Here is an 18,837-nt window from a genome sequence, read left to right as displayed (position 1 = left end):
CAAAGGAAACTTCTAAGGAGAAAGTTTGAAGAAAATTCCAGAGGAATATGAAGATCTTCTACGGCAAATCGGAAGAATGTTCCAGGAGTTGCTGGAAGAATTTTTCGAAGGGAGCCAGAAGAAAAACTTAGAGGCCAGGAAAAACTTCCCGAGGTATCTAGAAGACATTTCCATGCACATCCAAAAGACTTATCGGACGAAACTTCCGAGATGTTGAAACAAAAATTTGCGAGCAGTTAGAAACTTCCAATTAATCAGAGTTGGTTAGATAGCATTTCCATGAAGCTTTAGTGTGATAATTTATTAGCTAGAGAATGGTCTTAGAAGAGGGTAGGTAGATAGTTCTGTTAGAGTACGGCAGTATGAAAATTGAATAGAAGTTGAAAATAAGCGAAGGGCTATTAATGCGACAGTGCAAGTCAAACGCACACTTTTTTGCCTAACCCGTACGATGTACGCGGAGATTTGAAGTATGTATTCAAATCTACAGGCAAAAAAGTGTGCCCATCTAAACTTTGCACGCGCAACGCAAAAACCTGAACTACTCGCTGAAGCTTCTAACTACCGTCCAATAAGTGTGCTTTCTTCAATAAGTAAACTTTTTGAAAAGAAAATTTTAAATAGAATGATGCTTCACATCAATTCGAAAACAATATGAGCAGTTTGGATTTCGCCATGGGCATTCAACTACTCATCAACTCTTAAGAGTTACTAATTTAATTCGTTCAAACAAATCTGAAGGCTGCTCAACTGAAGTTGCTCTTCTAGACATAGAAAAAGCATTCGACAGTGTTTAGCATGAAGGTTTGATTGCTAGGTTGAAAAATTTTAATTTTCCACTTTATGTTATTAAATTAGTTCAAAATTATTTAACTGACAGAACTCTGCAGGTAAATTATCAAAATTCCAAACCTGATCGACTACCTGTTAGAGCAGGAGTTCCTCAGGTTAGCATTCTTGGGCCTATATTGTATAACATTTTCACTTCGGACCTCCCTGATTTGCCTCAGGGTTGCCACGAATCTTTGTTCGCTGATGATACAGGTATTTCCGCCAAGAAGTCCAGAAGTCTTCGTGTTATTTGCAGCAGACTGCAGAAAGTTTATTTACAGAAATGGAAGATTTCTCCCAACGCTTCCAAAACTCAACTTATAATATTTCCACATAAGCCTAGAGCTTCCTTTTTGAAACCTAGTAGTAGTCACATAGTCACTATGAACGGAGTTTCAATTTCCTGGTCAAACCAAGTGAAATATCTTGGATTAATACTTGACCAAAAATTAACTTTTTAAGATCACATTGAGGGCATTCAAGCCAAATGTAACAAATAGGGGAATTTACGTATTTTCGTCAATCTAAGCAGCGTCTGCACTTCTACTAGCATTTTCTCAGCGTCACGCACATATATGATGTGTATGTTTGTTTACATTCATCTGCTGCTTGCTTTTCTATCCATTCCAATCGACAGAATTTTTCAAAACGTTTTGAAAGCGTTTTTACAACGCTCCAAACTTCTCAGGTGAGTGTGACTATTGTCGGCAGCCTCTTTTTCTTCGGCAACCTTCCCATTAGAACTGCGTGTTAACCAGCTGTTCTATTATCGGCAACTCGAAATCAACCCCATTTTGTAGTGCGTATGCTTTATTTGAAGAAAAATGTAGCATTACTGGATTGCTCGATCGTTCAAATATAATCAGATTGAAGCTGAAAGGCTGAACAATCGTTTGGACACATTCAGGGAAGTGCGTTGATGGGAAAACATAGTGAAATTAACGTTTAAATTTTGGTTGCCGAAAACAGTCAATGGGTGCCGAAGCCAACATTTACCCCATATAAAATGTTTGTATCCTTTTATAAACAGGAAATCCAAACTTTGCCTGACGAATAAACTTCTATTATTTAAACAAGTTTTTAGACAGGCCATGCTTTACGCTGTGCCAATATGGTCTACTTGTTGCACTACCAGGAAAAAAGCACTTCAAAGGATTCAGAACAAAGTTCTGAAGATGATTTTGAAGTTTCCTCCCTGGTACAGTACTACCGAGGTACATAGAATTTCGAATGTTGAGACTTTAGAACAAATGTCCAACAAAATAATTAATCATTTCAGGTACGATTTGCAACGATTAATTCCCTTAATACTTAGATAAGATTTAGTTTTAGTTTTTAGTTTAAAGATTTCAATTGATATACTGACATGAAGAAAACCTGTTTAAAATACTGAATTGCCAAGGCAGGAACAATGTAAAAACAGTTAGATATATATCATAACTATTAAGGCTGGTAAGTTACTGAAGTAACTGGAGCACCTAGGTTAAAATGCAAATTATTTTGAATTTGGAACAAATAAAGAGTTAAAAAATCTCAATTCGCGATAAAGGTCATAAATATGGAAAACCCAAATTATGACTTTGGGCAAATCAACGGAGATAATCGAATATAAATAAAAATACTAAACATCTAACCACCCCGCAAATCGCACCACCGGACAGTCTTTTAATCAAGATATTTCAACTTTAATTTAATATTACATCCACTTGGATACATAATAATTATGTTAGAAGAACACCTGATGAGACCTGAATCTCCCTGCGCTTTGGTCAGAGAGCGTATAGGGCGTCGTTGTGCCAATTTGGTCGTGGCACATTTCGAGTATGAGAGAGTGATTGCAGTTTGCTCAAAACTGCCTGAGTAAAATGCAAGTATTTTCGATGATTACCCGTAGTTGTTACAGTGAAGATATACACCCATATTCTCGTTTATGTCTGGACGTGTTTGCCATACAGAAACATTTTTATTTGATTTTGTGTGGTGGATGGGTTTCGGGCGTGGATATGGGTGATAATATTAAGTTTACGTTAGGATAACGTTGAAACATTGATAAATGTATCGCTTCAGTTAAAGAAGCACTTCACTTCGCAACCGATGAACCATTCTGACGGCCCACATTGCCGTGCAGGCGCCGTGTGTTGGCAGGGTCCAATATTGGACAGTTTGACGTTTATAAAGTACCATCAGTTAAAACTGTATTTTTGAACTTTATCTCTATACATTCTTAGATGTTTCTTAGTAGATTATCATGTTGGTGTAAGCTGATTCAAAGAGTAAATGGTATTAACATTGAGCTGTCCATAGTTGGGCGTTGTTGAACTTCTGGTACTTGCACAACATTTCATGTGAATACCAAAGTAACCATATAATCACAAAATAGCTTTAGGTGTGGGTTCAGAGTGGTACAATGTCACTGAGATATGGTTAGTTGGGTATTCAGATGAAACTATTACTTTAAAAAACTAATCCTGGTTGTATCTCTTTTTCGTTTTTTCGTTTGCATGTAACACTGTTTGATATTACTAACCGCACCGAGCCTTCATTCCGGATGGTGAGTGAACCTGAAGAAGAAGAAGAAGACCATAAACCCCTTCTCGGAACGAGTGTTTTGTTAGTGGACCTGGTCTGCGATTCAAGGTTGGACTCTGTGATGATAAGTATCACATAACAGGTAAAATAGGCAGCATCATCTTTATCGAAATGTAAGTATTATTGACAATAATCATAACTAGATTATATGCAAATTTATATGATAGGTACCTGGATCAACGTTGTTTAAACATCCGCATTCAATCGTGACGGCATCTAATTCTGCATTTTAAACCTACCCAACCCTTTTCCTTTCTACAATCCCTGAGCCGTTGGTTCACCATAAGTGTACCTCGCAGAACTTTTTTAACCCCCATGGGTAAAGATGCTGTGTTGCTCACTCCTCTCCCCTTCCCTGGTGTATTATGGATGGTGTGAATATTCACATCGGTGACATGGCCCCTGACCCCCTTGTACATCATAAAATGAAAATAAAATGAAAATGAAAATGAAAGAACACCTGATGAGACCTGAATCTCTCAAAATATTTTAATCGATAGAAACCATGAGCAAGAAACATTGATTCAACAGCACAGCGAAGGGCAGACTGTGATGAATAACATAAACCACCCCATACCGAAGCTTACTTTCGGAAACATCCGCTTTCACTACAACTCAAATTAGAAAACCATTCAATGCTAATACTGTTTGTTTAAACTTCAGCTTCAACTGAGGAAAACCGATTGTTTGAAAAATAAATTATAACCAATGTCCGACTATATCGTCTTGTTTTTCTGAAAATTTATGGTAGAAATTACAAAACACACACCACACAAGTCTCCGTAGAAAGGGCCTATGCATACCCTCCATAGCGGTGATTTATTTAAACAGTGACGTCCCCCAAACCGATGTTTACCTTGAACTTACCCTTCCCCGCCCTTGTTTGACATCCTAATAACCGTCTCGAAAAGGGCCCCACGACGACCTACGCTGCTCCGAAGAATAGGAGCGAAAGTCAATCCACACAGAGGCCTATTAAATTTCCATTTTCCCATCGTATCCGCCCGGCACGGCGCGGCGCCACATTCTCGTTTCGTCGTTTGTCAATGAATGCAATTCAGCAGCATAGAGCTGCATATTCAATTACACTCGAAAAGCGTTTTCTTTCGTGGTATCATTACGCCCGGGATGGCAATAAATCATGTAAACAATACGGACCGCTACCAGCGCTACTCTCCCTCATTTGGCGTAGTAAATATGGCATGGCAATGCAAGCCAGCGACATTCAGAAGCCACCGTGGCCTTTGTAGACCACGTGAATCGTGCCCAGTGGTGATTAGCTCCGGAGCGGTCACCATCAGTATAGCGTGCGCTATCAATTTGAAAAATGTACACTCGCACCTTCGATACGCTCACGTTTATGTAGGTACTCGAAAGATAGTTCTGATGGAGAGGTCGGCAGTTTGGATGGAGCCTAAGCGATATCATCGCTAAGTGGTCTCAACTTTACTCACTCTTACTTTTTCCAATTGACAAAACAAATATTGATTCTCCGGAGTGATGACATTCAAGTCAATGAATTTCAATAATAAACATGTCCAGAGGTGTTTGATTTCTGACTGTTTCTTTCATTATTTGAGTTCAGGGAATGTAAAAGTTACAGAAGGACTTGTAACGTAAAAATTTAAAATGCAATATTATTATTAGTTTAACAACTAACTTGTTCATAGCCATGATGAAAATCCTCAATTTTTTTTACAATGGGGCTTATTACTGTTTGGTTGAAGCTCTGTTCATTGAATACATACAAATGCTCAACCATTACGAACTGTAACTTTGCTTTACCAGTGAGCTTTTACACCTCTTCATTTTATCACAAGCAGGGGTTGACGGCTCCGATGAGTCAGTGCGGCAAAAGTTAATTTAATTTCGGGAAAAGGGTGTGCGCTGACCAAACATAGGCAGCATTAATAAACATTTCCCAGCGAAAGTGACGCTCGCCATCTCTATCAACTGAGCCCAAACTGAATCGCCGATATTTGAGCAACCAATTAAGCGGCTCAGGTAATCCAAATACCCTTGACACTTTCACGCCGGCGTCGTGACCATTGGTGGGTGTCGAATTCCATATTTCCTATTCGGAGTGGCGAGCATCCAGCGAAGCGTCTCGCAAAGATCAAGTTCAATGAAAGGCACTGGATAGTCCACGTTCACACCGCTCGCTCGCTCGCTCACTGGGTGGTGGGTGGGAAGTTGAAAACGACACCGAATCAATGTGCAGGCAGACCGACCCCTAAGGAGAGGAACAATGTTTATTTATCACTGCCCCGCACATATCCATCTCGGTCTTCGGTAACATCGCCGGTGATGATTGCACAGCATTCCTCATCTTTTCTCGTCCTCCATCGGCAAAGTCGTGGTGGGTGCACTCTGTGGGAAAAGTTAACAACAATGACTCCATTAGCGCACTAAATGGTGAAGATTTAGTTTTAATTAAAACTGACCATTCGAAAGGTTTGTGTCGTGTCATTTTCAAGGTGCTTTCACTTGATGCGAATCTTATTTAGATATTAATTACGAATATTTTCGTTTGTTGTCAGATTACGAAATGGAAATGTGTGCTCAATTTGTGCAAAATCTGATTTCAAGAACAAAGCAAACAACCATTTGCACTGTGTACCTATTTACCTTTGTTTAACTTTCGTTTTTATCGGTCGATCAACAATTATCTAACAAATTGCTTTGACGGTGCATTGCACGTCGCTGATTAGTATTGTTTTTTGTGTGTGTTTTCCATCGTTCGAGTCGTCTGGAGGATGCGCGCGAGCTAAGGCGATATGTTTGCTTCTCACGATGGCAAGCAAGGGACGACGACGGCACTCGACATCAACGTCTTCATAATCAATGGCGAAAGTCGCAAAAATAATCTCTGATCAACCGGACAGTGCCCATTAGGCTTAATGTCGTAATCTTGAATTGTTTCAGTGCCTTCCATTGGTGCTGGTTGGGGTTTTAAATCTCCTGGCATACAAGAGCGAGAAGACGTTCTTTGATGGAATTGATGCTTCTGGAACCGCGTTCGCGTTAGATTGGTCCCTTACATCAAGTGCACTGGGTTGAACAAAAACTGTACTGCCATTGAGTGTAGATTAAACTATAATTGAAAAGATCAGTCTGGACTGTGGAGAATGAAGACCACTCCAACTATGGATATAATATCAATAATTTTTCAAAAACGTTTAAAGTAGTGATTGATCGTCAAATGTAGACCCTGCCGTATAATATGGATGAATTAACTGCTAACTTCCACAACTATTGTTTTAGGATAAGTTTAAGAGATGTTTTAATTCAATTAGGCTGGAACAAATCTCAAGCTTTCTTTTGGGTTTCATGAAAAGCTGCTTGGAGGTCGGTAATATTGCAATCGTTTATTGACCATTTGTGTTTGTCGCCCAATGTAATAATCCTGCTTGTGATTTTCAGTTTCAGTGAACAATGCTAGCATCTGTTAATTACTCCCAGATCCACGGCATGCATATAATCAACTGGATATCCTGCTATGATATCAAACTTCTCTATGTATGTAATGTGTAATGTGAGGCTTTGTGTTCATTGCGGGTGCTTCTAGTTTCTCCCGGGTGAACACACAAAGTGCAACCATACAGTCCATTAAATTGCTTGCTACATTGCACTTTACAGCGGACTACTGAATCTAAACAGTTTTGCAAAAGAACAACTTTGTATCGCTCGCCTCCAATTAATTTTCCTTCTTGTAATTTACGCAACTCAAGGCAAAAATATTTGAATAATAAATTTGGGTTAGGCTCTCCATTGGACAACCACAAACCTGCCACCATTAGATTACTCTTTTGGAACCGAATGGCTGGAGGCAAATTATTCAACGTAAAAAAAAATGTAGAAGGGTCTGTGCCTAGGGGCACGAATGGAAGCTTGACGTAGGACCGCTAGTGGACGGAACAAATGTGAACGTTTTTTATTTGTAAGCGCATCAAATTTGTAGTATTTATTTCAAAGAGAAAACTGATGAAGAGAATCCAAGGGACTGTCAACTTGAGTATTTTCGATTCATCTACCCCGACTTTAAAAGGTGTATTTTGAATTTTTTGTTATTTATGAATTTTTTAGTTTTGTGCATTTTGGTATTAAAGTGTATTCAATTCACCCCTCACAGGATTTCCTTCCGAATTATATGAATGGGGCGGGGCGGAAAGTATCGTTTGTGCAGAATATGTAGAAAAGGAGGGACTTCGAGGAGATCGAAGTGTGCTCTGCTTCTGTACGGACGCGAAAAATTCCCGAGTGTCAAATTTACGGTTTTATTTTTTCTTGGCGTTTTCTAATTTTAGTGCAAGAAAGTGAAAGTGATCGGTTGGAAATGCATTCCAAAGTGTTTTCGTTTATCATAATCCTTTTCATCAGAACTATTATCAGGCGATTGGCAGTCTGGCCCGATGGTTCTGATTGGAAGCAGGTGCAAGAGCTTCTTTGAAGATCCGAAGGAATGTTATGACATGTTTAGCTTGAATTAAGAGATGCAACAGTCTTTCAAGTATTGGCTTCACGTGCAAACCATCGTTCATTTGGTGAGTTCGTTCCAGTTTATTTGTTTACTTGTTTCGATACCATCTATCAGTTTTCTACAATTTTGTCTTGGACATCTTTTCGAAGAGCCACGTTCATGCTGTAATTTGTCGAGCGCACAATTTTCACACGTTGAGATCGAGTAGGAACGGCAAGAGAGTCATCCAAGTGCTTTTGTTTCTGGTTTTAGACGTTTGATCATGGTGGGTCTGAAGAGTTTCTGTTGAGCACGCTGATAAGTACTGACAGTACTGAAGCAAAGGGTTATGTTTAATTTCTTTATATTTGCAACGATGATGATTTCCTATAGTGACCCATATCACCATCAGTATGCCTCAAACGATTAATTCTTGGTTGTTAATAGAACTTCCTTGATGAAATCGGCTGCTTCATGCAGACTGAGCAATTCTGATTATAGTATCAGATTTGTTCTGTATACAGAGGAACTGGGAGGGCTTATTAGAAACTTCTCACCAATAAAGTAATGATCTTCTAGTAAATTTTGCCTATCATTTTATTAATATTTTATTTTATTTAAGCATATTATTTTTGTTACAGTCAATTAGCATTAGCATACGATACAAGAGATTTAATATTACTTGCTCGTTTTTGCGTTAAATAATCAATATTTATTTTACTTGTTATTACCTTTGAATGTTTTTTTCAAGTTTTTTTTTGTGATCTGAAAATTTTCCCAGTTTGGTTAGAAGTTTCGAAGCTAACGCATGTCCACAGGCCCAATAGAAAGATAGGCAGAAAAAGTGTATCATGAAGAATGGTTGCATGCAGGGTTGCTTCCATTCACTTGCTATAGATGAGTGATTTTCGTAGTTTTGAATTCGTTAGATGTTGTAATGGAGATTTGTGTTGTTGGATGCGGGAGGAGATTGGAGGGCGGGTGTTTGACGCATAGAGCCTGTCAATTTCGATTTCAGAGTGCCGCAGTCGGTGGTTTTATGATTCGTGAGCGCTCGCGATTCGTAGAATCGTTGATTGTGACTGCAAGTGGATTTGGCGAGTTTTGTGTGTCGGACGCTTGCTTTTTGGCCTCTTCTTGTGTCTAACATGTGCAGAGAATCATTATAGCGTCTAATGGTTTTGAGATTCCTGGTTGCGTGAAATATATTTGTAAAAATATCTTTTTGAGATTTTAGTAGTCACGTTTTGTTTGTAGTTTATATTTTATTTCTTTCATGTAATCATCGTAAATAATAGTTATTCAATAATAGATAGTTCATCCATATATTCGTACTTTGACGCGAAGCGCTGTGGATTATGAGATGCTCGATGACCCTGGAGGGATCGATTTTGCTTACTGAGCAGAAAATCATGGGTTTAATCCCAAGCTCTCCGTCATGACTCTTAAAATTCATTATCACTAAACAAAATTAATATCAGAGTTGGTTGGAAATGCTAACATGAAGCTTTAGTGTGATGATTTATTAGCTAGAGAATGATCTTTAGAAGAGGGAAGGTGGATAGTTCCGTTAGAGTACGGCAGTATGAAAATTGAATAGAAGTTGAAAATGAGCGAAGGGCCATTAAAGCGACAGTTTACAAGATAGACGCACATTTTTGCCTAGCCCGTACGATGTACGCGGGGACTTGAAGTATGTCTCCAAGTCCACAGGCAAAAATGTGCGTCCCTCTTGTTGCTCATAAACTGACTGCGGCTGTGGAATAGTTCTAGCGACGTTTTCATCACTACCTAAAGCCCCACGCTGCGAGAGCATTTCCAGTCGATGGTGTGTTATAATGCAGTTCTTCTTTACCCAACTATTGTGTTGCTCCTCTCGTCATGACGAACGTGATCATCTCAGAGAGGAAGCAGTAGGGTGGTTGTTGCGTGCTGTACCATCATCAGCATTGTTGACGGCTACTCCCGCCTTGAGTTGTTACAAAAAAAAATATGTTCTTTCGATAGCCGGCTATCGAGAGATTAAATAAACAATGCATACTTTTGGTTGCATCGCCAACTCGAGGTGAATCCTAACCGAATACCCTACCCAACCCTCCAACTCCGTAGCACTTATGAGGGTGTCGCTAAGTCGGTGGCCTCTCGTTAAGTAAGTACTACATCAACATTTCCTTCCCTATCCCTAGTTATGGTAAAGATGGGCGTGGCCGGGAATAGCGACAGTCATGCTTCTGTTACTCTTGTTTAGATTGGAACCAATGTTTACTCCCCAGCATTATTCCTGAAAGTAGTCTAACTGAGAAATTCAGAAGAGACGTGAGTGTCGCTAGTATCCAATCTACGAAGTATACCATAACAACGCTAACGCTAACGCTATATGTAGAAAAGGAGGGACTTCGAGAGATTGAACTCGTGAGAGCTAATTTTCTCACAAATTTGATTTTATTGGCTTTCTGGGGACTGAATATACACTCTAAGCGAATTATTCCCACTTCTCTCAAATTCTATACGGATTTTTAACACTTCCTACCAGCGTGTTATGGAAAATGGTCGGACGATGATTAATCTCACCAATACATTCGGGCCTACAATTCCATACCTTATATAGAGACCAGGTTGAGCCTTGATAGCTAGCTGCTTGCGGGAACTGATGACCTAGACAAATGTCCAAATAATACTCTTAACAAATTTATGTTGGTCCTGAAAACGACCATTTTGTAGTGATGGTTGAGTAATGCTGAGCTGAGCACGACGAGCTACTGATTCCGATCCTAGCCTAGCGGTGAGACTTCTTCCTCCTTCTCTATGGTTGCCCATATGAGCTCTGCAGCTCGCTGCTTGCAGGCAGCCTTTCGTTGTTGTTGTTGTTGTTGAAAGCACTCCTGCTACTGCTGCTGCTGCTACTACTGCTGCTGCTGGACTGGACACCACCACTTACGGTGATTGAATGAGCACCGTTCAGTGGGACCGCATCGAATTCGATTTCTAAGTCTGTGTTAGGGAATGCGCTGTTTTCAGACATTTGGTGATAATTTTGATCACCATTGCAACAGTTGGACATTTGGTATTTTTCAATAGTTTATAGGAAAGTTTGAACATACTGAGAGGTAAGCACATATCATCGGTAAGAGACGGGTGTGTGAGAAAATTTGCGAAAAAATCTAAGGGCACCGGTGGGATTCGAACCCACAATTCCCATTCAGTACAACAATTAAATTGACTGCAAAGTCGCTAAACCGTTTTTCAATAGTGACCTATTGAAAATTAACTAAGTGTTCATTTTAGCAGATTGGTAGATAAATTTCCAATCGTTTGGCTTGTTTATAATTAAAATCTATCTGCCATTGGTCGAAACCTGACCTCTTTTCGTAATGCTGTGCATTTTGGTTTTTTGAAATTGCGTGGATTCTATAGATCCTGTGGAGATCTATCTAGCCCTGATGTATGTGTTGGTAGGGGGAAAATGTAAACTTTGCGGGAGACGATGTCTTAACACTCGAAAGCAATTTTGTGAAATATGAAGTAAAACAAATCCTGGCTAGTTCTGCATGATGATTTTGTTTGATTTTATTTATTTGTAAAGTCGCTGGGAAATACCAGCTGGCGATTTGTTTTTTTTTATGATAACTCCTTACTTGAAAACAGGCAAAAACTCACAAACAGGCTGCTTTTTCATGGCATACAGTGTGATAATTCAATAATCAATAAATTATCTCAACATTTAGTGGCAAACCATTCATAAATTTTGGTAACATACAAAAAATTCTGTAATCCACATTAAATTTCATATGTAAGCGCCGATTGAAACAATCTTTTCGACGTCACTACAAGGGCGATTGATTAAACGAAAGAAACGAATCATGCGGAATGAAAGCCGAGGAAAAACTAATTGCACCAATATATTCAGGCCTACAATTCCACACCTTCTATAGACAGGTTGAGCCTTGATAGCAAGCTGCTTGCGGGAACTGATGACCTTGAACAATGTCCAAATAATACTCTTTAACAAATTTTTGGTGGCCCTGAAAAGGACCGTTTTGTAGTGAAGGTTGAGTAATTCTGAGCTGGGTGTTCAACACGGATGATGTCGAGCTGTATGTCGTTTGGAGCGAGGGTGACACGCATGGCATAGATGACCGACCCGCAGCGACTCACGGAGAGCTACTGATTTGCTACATAGCATAGCGGTGCAGCTTTTTCCTCCTTTGATGGTTGCTTATGTGGGCTCTGCAGCTCGCTGCTTGCAGGCAGCCTTTCGTTGTTACTGGAGAACAATTTTCAACGCCATACGCCGAAAGCACTGCTACTGCTGCTACTGCTGCTACTAATTTCGACGACCGAACACCACCACACAGTGGTGTGGTCGTTGGGAGCGTGTGGCTCTGAGTATGGCGATGAGTGTGCAAAATATTACGCAATTCCATCCTCCCTATTCGCACGCGCCCGAGGATCGGATGCGAATGCCACTTCGACTTGTTTCGTCTACTTACTACTCTCTGACGACTGTGCTGGGGAAGCAGCATATGCATGTAGGTAATTGGTGGATTTGTTAGTTAATTCGACGCTTTTGGACAATGCTGGACATTTACCAGTTTTTCAATAGTTTCTTGTTGAAAATCAACATTAGGAAGCATTGTTATCGATGCGTAGCCATATTTCTGATCGATTGGTGATACAATTATTGAAATTGGACCAGGGGCAGCTGAGTTATTAACGTTCAAAATCTTTCTTAATTTGTTACATGTTCCATTTTCGGTTTTCACAAAGTGAACCCCCATATAGAAATCAAAGACGTAGTCCTACGTCAAAAATCATTTTCTGGATATTCACAGATAGGACATATTGCTGCTGTTTCAGGCTGATTAGCACCATAGTCGTATTGACAGTTTGAGAAAAAATATATTCTGACTGGTGGGCATGAATATGCATCGAATAAACTTGAAAAAGTTTTAAATGATTCTGGAAAAGTTTTAGTGCCTGATATAATATTCATCATCCGCAGAAAATCCTCTAAAGCTTCTTGTGTAAGATGATGTCGAATATAATAGTTCAGAATCATATACAAAATCTCAGCCGTCAGTAAATCAAAGTGAACTTGGAACTGTTTGGTATGATTTTCGGAGAATATCTGAAAGTAGTAGAGGATGCAGAAGAAACTTTTATAACAGTATGCTGAATTTATACCTTGAAAAAATCATTCCAACTGCCTTGTCGATCTTGATCATCCTCTGTGTGCTGACTTACAACGGTTTCTTGTGGAACGAGCACAGGTCCTATAACGTTCACATTGATTGCTCCATTCTCTCGATCTTGAGTACGCTGGGAGGAAAGATCTTCTGGTTGGTCGTTTGGAACGTCTTCAGCGAGCTGACTTGGTGGATTGAGAGTCACAGGTGGAGTGATATGTTCATGCGGATTATCGGCAACTTCATCACAGCCTAATACTTCCACGTCATTTGAATTGTTGATGGTTCTGATGCTGGACTGATAGTAACAAAAACTATAACTTTTGTAAATATTTTTTTTATATCACGTACGTGTTTACCCTTTTTTCGTACTTATGCCCTTCATATATTGGTGAAAGATAATGATTTCGCCTTCTCCTTGGCTTCATTATGTACAATAATCGTACGCATAAATTAAATATTTATAAAACAGATTCACTTTATAATAATGAAATCTCCAACAGTCAACAAGCAGTGCTGACACAATGAAGTACAAGAGGTTCGGCAATGAGAATTAGCCATCTCGGTCATTATCCCGTTGCTTGTGTGCAACACTGAGTTTGACGTCACATGCATAAGAAGAACGGAAGAATGAAAGAGATAAAACATCCACATTTTCAGACCGGTTCTTTACGTTATTGGTGTTGACAGCCAAATCAAGGAATGTAGTTTTTTTCTCTCAAATAGGTGGTCTACGATATGATCACGATATACACTGAAAAAAAATACAAGTGTAACTTACATTGGATGCAAACACTAAGATTTTGTTTCCGTGTTCGGTAAATTTTACCGAAATCAGAACAGCTGAACGTTCGGTAAAACTTTGAACTTCATGTTAAAGGCTATTGAATTTGAAAATAATATCAAAACATGTTCAATCTTGTTTAAATGATCAAAATTTGTCATTTTAGTGGAGATTTAGTTTCAAAGTAGCTGAAAAGCAATTGAATTGAATTGCATAAATTTTACCGAAAAGTAATAATATGGTAATACCATAGAGGTAACTCTAATAGTACGTTCAGACTACAGAGTTATAACATGTTATAGCGCTATCTTGATGGTGGTTTCTGTGTTGCAATTAGTTGACAACCGTTATAACATGTAATAACTCTCCAGTCTGGACAGCGTTTAAGACTAGAAGGTCCCGAAACAACGTGCTCAACTTTTTGCCTCAGCTCTGGTACTCTCTTCGGTCCCAAGCTAATCGATTCACCTCTCGAAACATAGGAAAACCCAATCACCCCTCATTTTATCTGTCAAACTTTCATAGCCAATCAAAACAAACATTGCGTAGTACTAGAATTTCGACTAGAATGGGGTACGTTAATCGTTTGCTTGGGATCAATAGGCTAGTCAAGTAGTGAGCCAATTGGGTTCTTTAATTTTGAAAAATGTATCGTTTTTTATACATCATCTGAAAGAGCTTCGTTTTCGGAGCACAGCGATATTTTTTTCGAACCCACACACTTTCATCTCGATTTTTAAATCAAGATTTAAAGCAAAATAATAACTTCACTGTTTGACACTAATAGTACGTTCAGACTACAGAGTTATAACATGTTATAGCGCTATCTTGATGGTGGTTTCTGTGTTGCAATTATTTGACAACCGTTATAACATGTTATAACTGCTCAGTCTGGCCAGCGTTTAAACTAACAAACTGACAGCTCACTCCCATACAAAGTGACACCGAGGGGCGCTAATAAGGTGATTTTTGCAAATGTAAACGTACTTATTTAAAATAGTTCCAGTGTACCAAAATTGATGAAATTTTGGGTTTGGGTTCCATTTTTAATGAATATTACGAATGTGCATTTACCTCAATACCCTTAAAGAACCCAATTTAAAATCGTTAGTTTCGTATTGATTGTTGGTATTACCAAGCCGGAGGCGGCGGGTTTGATTCCCCGTCCGGTCGAGGGAATCTTTCGGGTTGAAAATTTTCTCGACTTCCCTGGGCATAGAGTATCAACAAAGATGAATACTAAGATGAAACTGTCGGAAGAAAAACTTTCTATTTTATTGTCCTCTTTCACTGTCCCTTTCATCTAATGAATACCTCCCGTATTCAAGGTAATTTTGTGGTTTTGCTGCCCCCTCGGTAGAGATGAAATTTTGCGCTCATTTTCATCAAAACAATCACACCAAAATCAGAGATGTCCCATTTTTTAATTACTCGATTAACAACTAATCGATTATTTTTTGTTCGCTGTACTGCCATTTTTCCACCAATGAGAGTGCAGCACATGTTTGAAACGATCGGTGATGATCCTCTGGAGAAGTTAATGCTTATATCTGCATGATATAACCGATTACAAATATTTTACTTTTCGGTTCGTTAATCGATTAATCGATAATTCGAATGAAAATTGGCCATCACTAGATGAATGTGAAACGTCATTTCAAATATATGGACCGTACATAAATAATGATACAATTTGAAAGGGACCGGGGCTAATCCCAAATTACGTCCCCCGGTAACTGAAATAAACACGAGTGCTCACCGGTTGGTATCAATGTGCTTGCCACACAATATACAAATTCACATTCACAACATACAAATGTTCCATAATGTTATGACAAATAGTTTAATGATTTTAAAATTGATCATACAAAAACTATATGTCTTATATTAAACCTGAAACTTTGTTCTAAAATATCGACCTTATTGAATGGTAATTATACTTAACCGCCTATCCCATATAGTTGTTTTGCATAATACAATATATGGTATCCTCAGGACAATTCATGGTATTGTATGCTTATCGTTTTTATACATGCTGACTAGAATCGTACGGATATACTTATTTATGGTACATAATGATACTGTGAATCATCCTTTCAATGATTACGATTATGTGGGTGACTACCATAATCATTACAATTAAAGTTCTCAAGCCATACATAAAAAGGTCCTAATATAGTTCCCCTTTAGCGGCGCCGGTGGTGTAGTGGTAAGCGTGAACCTCTCACCCTAGCAGGCCTGGGTTCAATCCCAGTCGGCGCCGCCGGATGTTCTGAGGCATAACATCTCTGATCATGCCTTCCTTTGAAAGGGAAGTAAAGCCGTTGGTCCCCAAATCATGAGTTGATGGGTCAATAAATAGGATCCAGGTGTGGGAGCTGCCTCCCTGGCGTCGGTAACATTGGTGCTCAGCACGGAAAACAAGTTCAACGGAAAACAAATCAAGGAAAATAAAATATAGTTACCTTTCCGAAAACGTATGAAGAAATCAAGCATTTATTCAACCTATATACAATTAAAAAAAACAAACGAGTTACTAATCATTTGTTTAAAACCAACCAGCTAGGTGTTACTGCTATCTTATTCACCTTGCCTTGACAAGAGATATCATCATTGTAAGCCTCATAATTATAGTTGTAAACATATAGAATATTGAAGACTGAATTTTTAAAAAGGCGTGACTGATATTTCTGATATTGTTAATATTTTTTTCAAAAAAAAACTTATAATAACAAATAATGGCATTGAGTTCTGATTATATAAAAAGTTTAAATGGTTGACAAAAGTGATAAACTTTCCTCAGTGCAGACAAATAACAAAGTGCAGGCATGCAATTGATTACAAAAACCTAGGAGCGTATCAGCTGATACCAACTAATTTCTCGAAAAAATAAATCCTATTCACTATTGGCTACTTTTTGCCCACAAAAGTTTAACTGATTACCAAAAATGAGTAATAATCTGTTCCCACAACAGATCATAATATGTAACATAAGCATCCCTTCCCTTATATTAATGTTTCAGTAACATTTGTTTATAAAAACCAACCAATTAAAAAAATTTGGGTACTTTTAACCCACAGATGAGAGTTACCCATCTACCTAAGTAACTGTTCTTCATATTTGAGTAATAGTTATCCACCTGTACTATTGAAAATAGTATCGGTTGCATGAATTAAAAAAATGCCTATTTTTTAATGACAGTGAATTTTGTTGTGTGTATTGATTGCAGTCATTTTATTATGGCAACCTTAATTGTGTTGATCAACTACTATCTTCGCATCGACTTTTTCACGAAGAGCTCTCGTCACCACGTAAACGGTTTTTCCATTCGGTGCTCTTTTTCCTCGGTTTTATTAGAAATTATTACAAATAAAATGGTGCAAACTCGAAAAAATGGCAACAAAAAGAAAACACAAAAAGCAGCCGATGCTGCGAACATGTCATTCCTGGAAAATGTAAGTATTTCTTATAAAATTAATTGTTAAAAAGAGAAATAAAAAACACTTACACCGGCTTGCACATAACCTCAGTTATTCCGATGTTCCATGTATAGTTAGAATTAATAGTAATCTGGAACGGGGTTTCACTTTAACTTTTACATATTTTCTCTTTACAGCAATCAATCGAACCGCAACCTGGACCTTTGACCAAGAAACAGTGAACGTCGAAGAATGTGACAATCGAGGTAGTTTTTCTAATCGAATTTCAAACAAATCCCAACACTAGCTTTCTATAAGCTCAAAGAAATTGCAAATTAAACTAATAAACTAATTGTCGATCTTATTTTTAACCGACTTTCTTTTTACAGCAAACAATCGAACCACAGCCAGGCAATTCGGACAAACCCCATCGGATGTCTAAAAATGCATCAATCGAGGTTGGTTTTTCAAATGTTTTGGAAGTTAACTAATATTTACACATTAATGTTTGTTTTTAGCCAATGGACTTAAGTAATTCGGCACCGGTAGTGAAATTTGATCATGATGGCCTCGGTAGCATTAAGACGAAGGCTCATGAGGAGATTGAGCATCCTAGTTCGATCCAAGCTTTCGGTGACGTAAGCGTTGATTCAACTGATCAACTGCAGATGAAGTCCGATACATGTCATCATGTTAACGATGATAATTTTCAGGAAACTCAAGCTGCCGTCAACATCTGCAGTGATTCAAATCTCCACGAAGAGTGTAACGCTAAGATTAAAGATCTACAGAAGCAAAATTTGCAGTTGAAAGAGGATAATGCAAAGCTTAAAATAGAGAACTCACAGTTGTCGACCACTCAATTTCAAACTCCAAGAAAAAGTGGTGCAGCACAACAATCGTTTGCTAGTTTTTACGGCAGTTGATGGTTATCCATCATCTGATTGGTTGCTGCGAATATCACAAGTTGCTAACAAAAGTGACTACTTATTCGCTAAAGAGCTTGTAATGGAGTTGGCCATGCAACAGTAACGGGTCGTTCGTCAAACAATCCGAGTGGAAATAAGAAACGCACTGTAGCAAGTTTAGAAGAAACTGAGGCGTCCTCAATTGCAGCCTCCTCCTCCACCGCAGCACCGGCAGCACCAGCATCCTCGTCACCGTCTACAACAGCACTCACTCCTCCCTCAAAACTGGATCCAGAGAAAGTGGAGTACATCATAAGTATGTAACAATACTTAACACTGAGGAAGTTCCAATAATACTTAATTGTTCACAGAACGTCTCTACGAGCGAAGACAGCTTCTAGAAGACCCACAAGGCATAGCTCATGATCTTGAGAAGAAGGTAGTTGAGCATATCAACCGTACTCTGGCCAGTAATCCAGCCTTTAAATCCGCCGATGGTTAAAGACACCGGAGTTTTTTTTATTCCTAAATGAATAATCTTCAGCATTAATTCAAGCAAAGGGTTTTTTTATCATACAGTACCAAAAAGAAATTTTAACTTTGAATTAATTTAAGGATGTTAAGTTCTTACAAATAAACGTTTATTAAACAGGGTTGCTT

General features: G+C 38.6%; 1 protein-coding gene across 1 annotated transcript in view; it reads left to right on the top strand.

Annotated features, from left to right (window-relative positions):
- The window catches only part of LOC135705019 (uncharacterized), a 32,816-nt gene extending 15,305 nt beyond the window's left edge, over positions 1 to 17,511 (top strand). Inside the window, exon 2 of the mRNA XM_065226570.1 lies at positions 17,467 to 17,511. Coding sequence (XP_065082642.1) covers positions 17,467 to 17,511 — 45 coding nt within the window. The remainder of the gene's footprint in view (positions 1 to 17,466) is intronic.
- The last annotated feature ends 1,326 nt before the right edge of the window (positions 17,512 to 18,837 follow it).

The sequence above is a fragment of the Ochlerotatus camptorhynchus genome, unplaced genomic scaffold (genome assembly GCF_037179485.1).
Source record: "Ochlerotatus camptorhynchus isolate MF236.1 unplaced genomic scaffold, CSIRO-AGI_Acam_v1.1 ptg000256l, whole genome shotgun sequence".
Classification (NCBI taxonomy): Eukaryota; Metazoa; Arthropoda; class Insecta; order Diptera; family Culicidae; genus Ochlerotatus; species Ochlerotatus camptorhynchus.
Note: the sequence above shows the minus strand (reverse complement) of the source record. Positions and strands in the feature narration are given on the sequence as shown.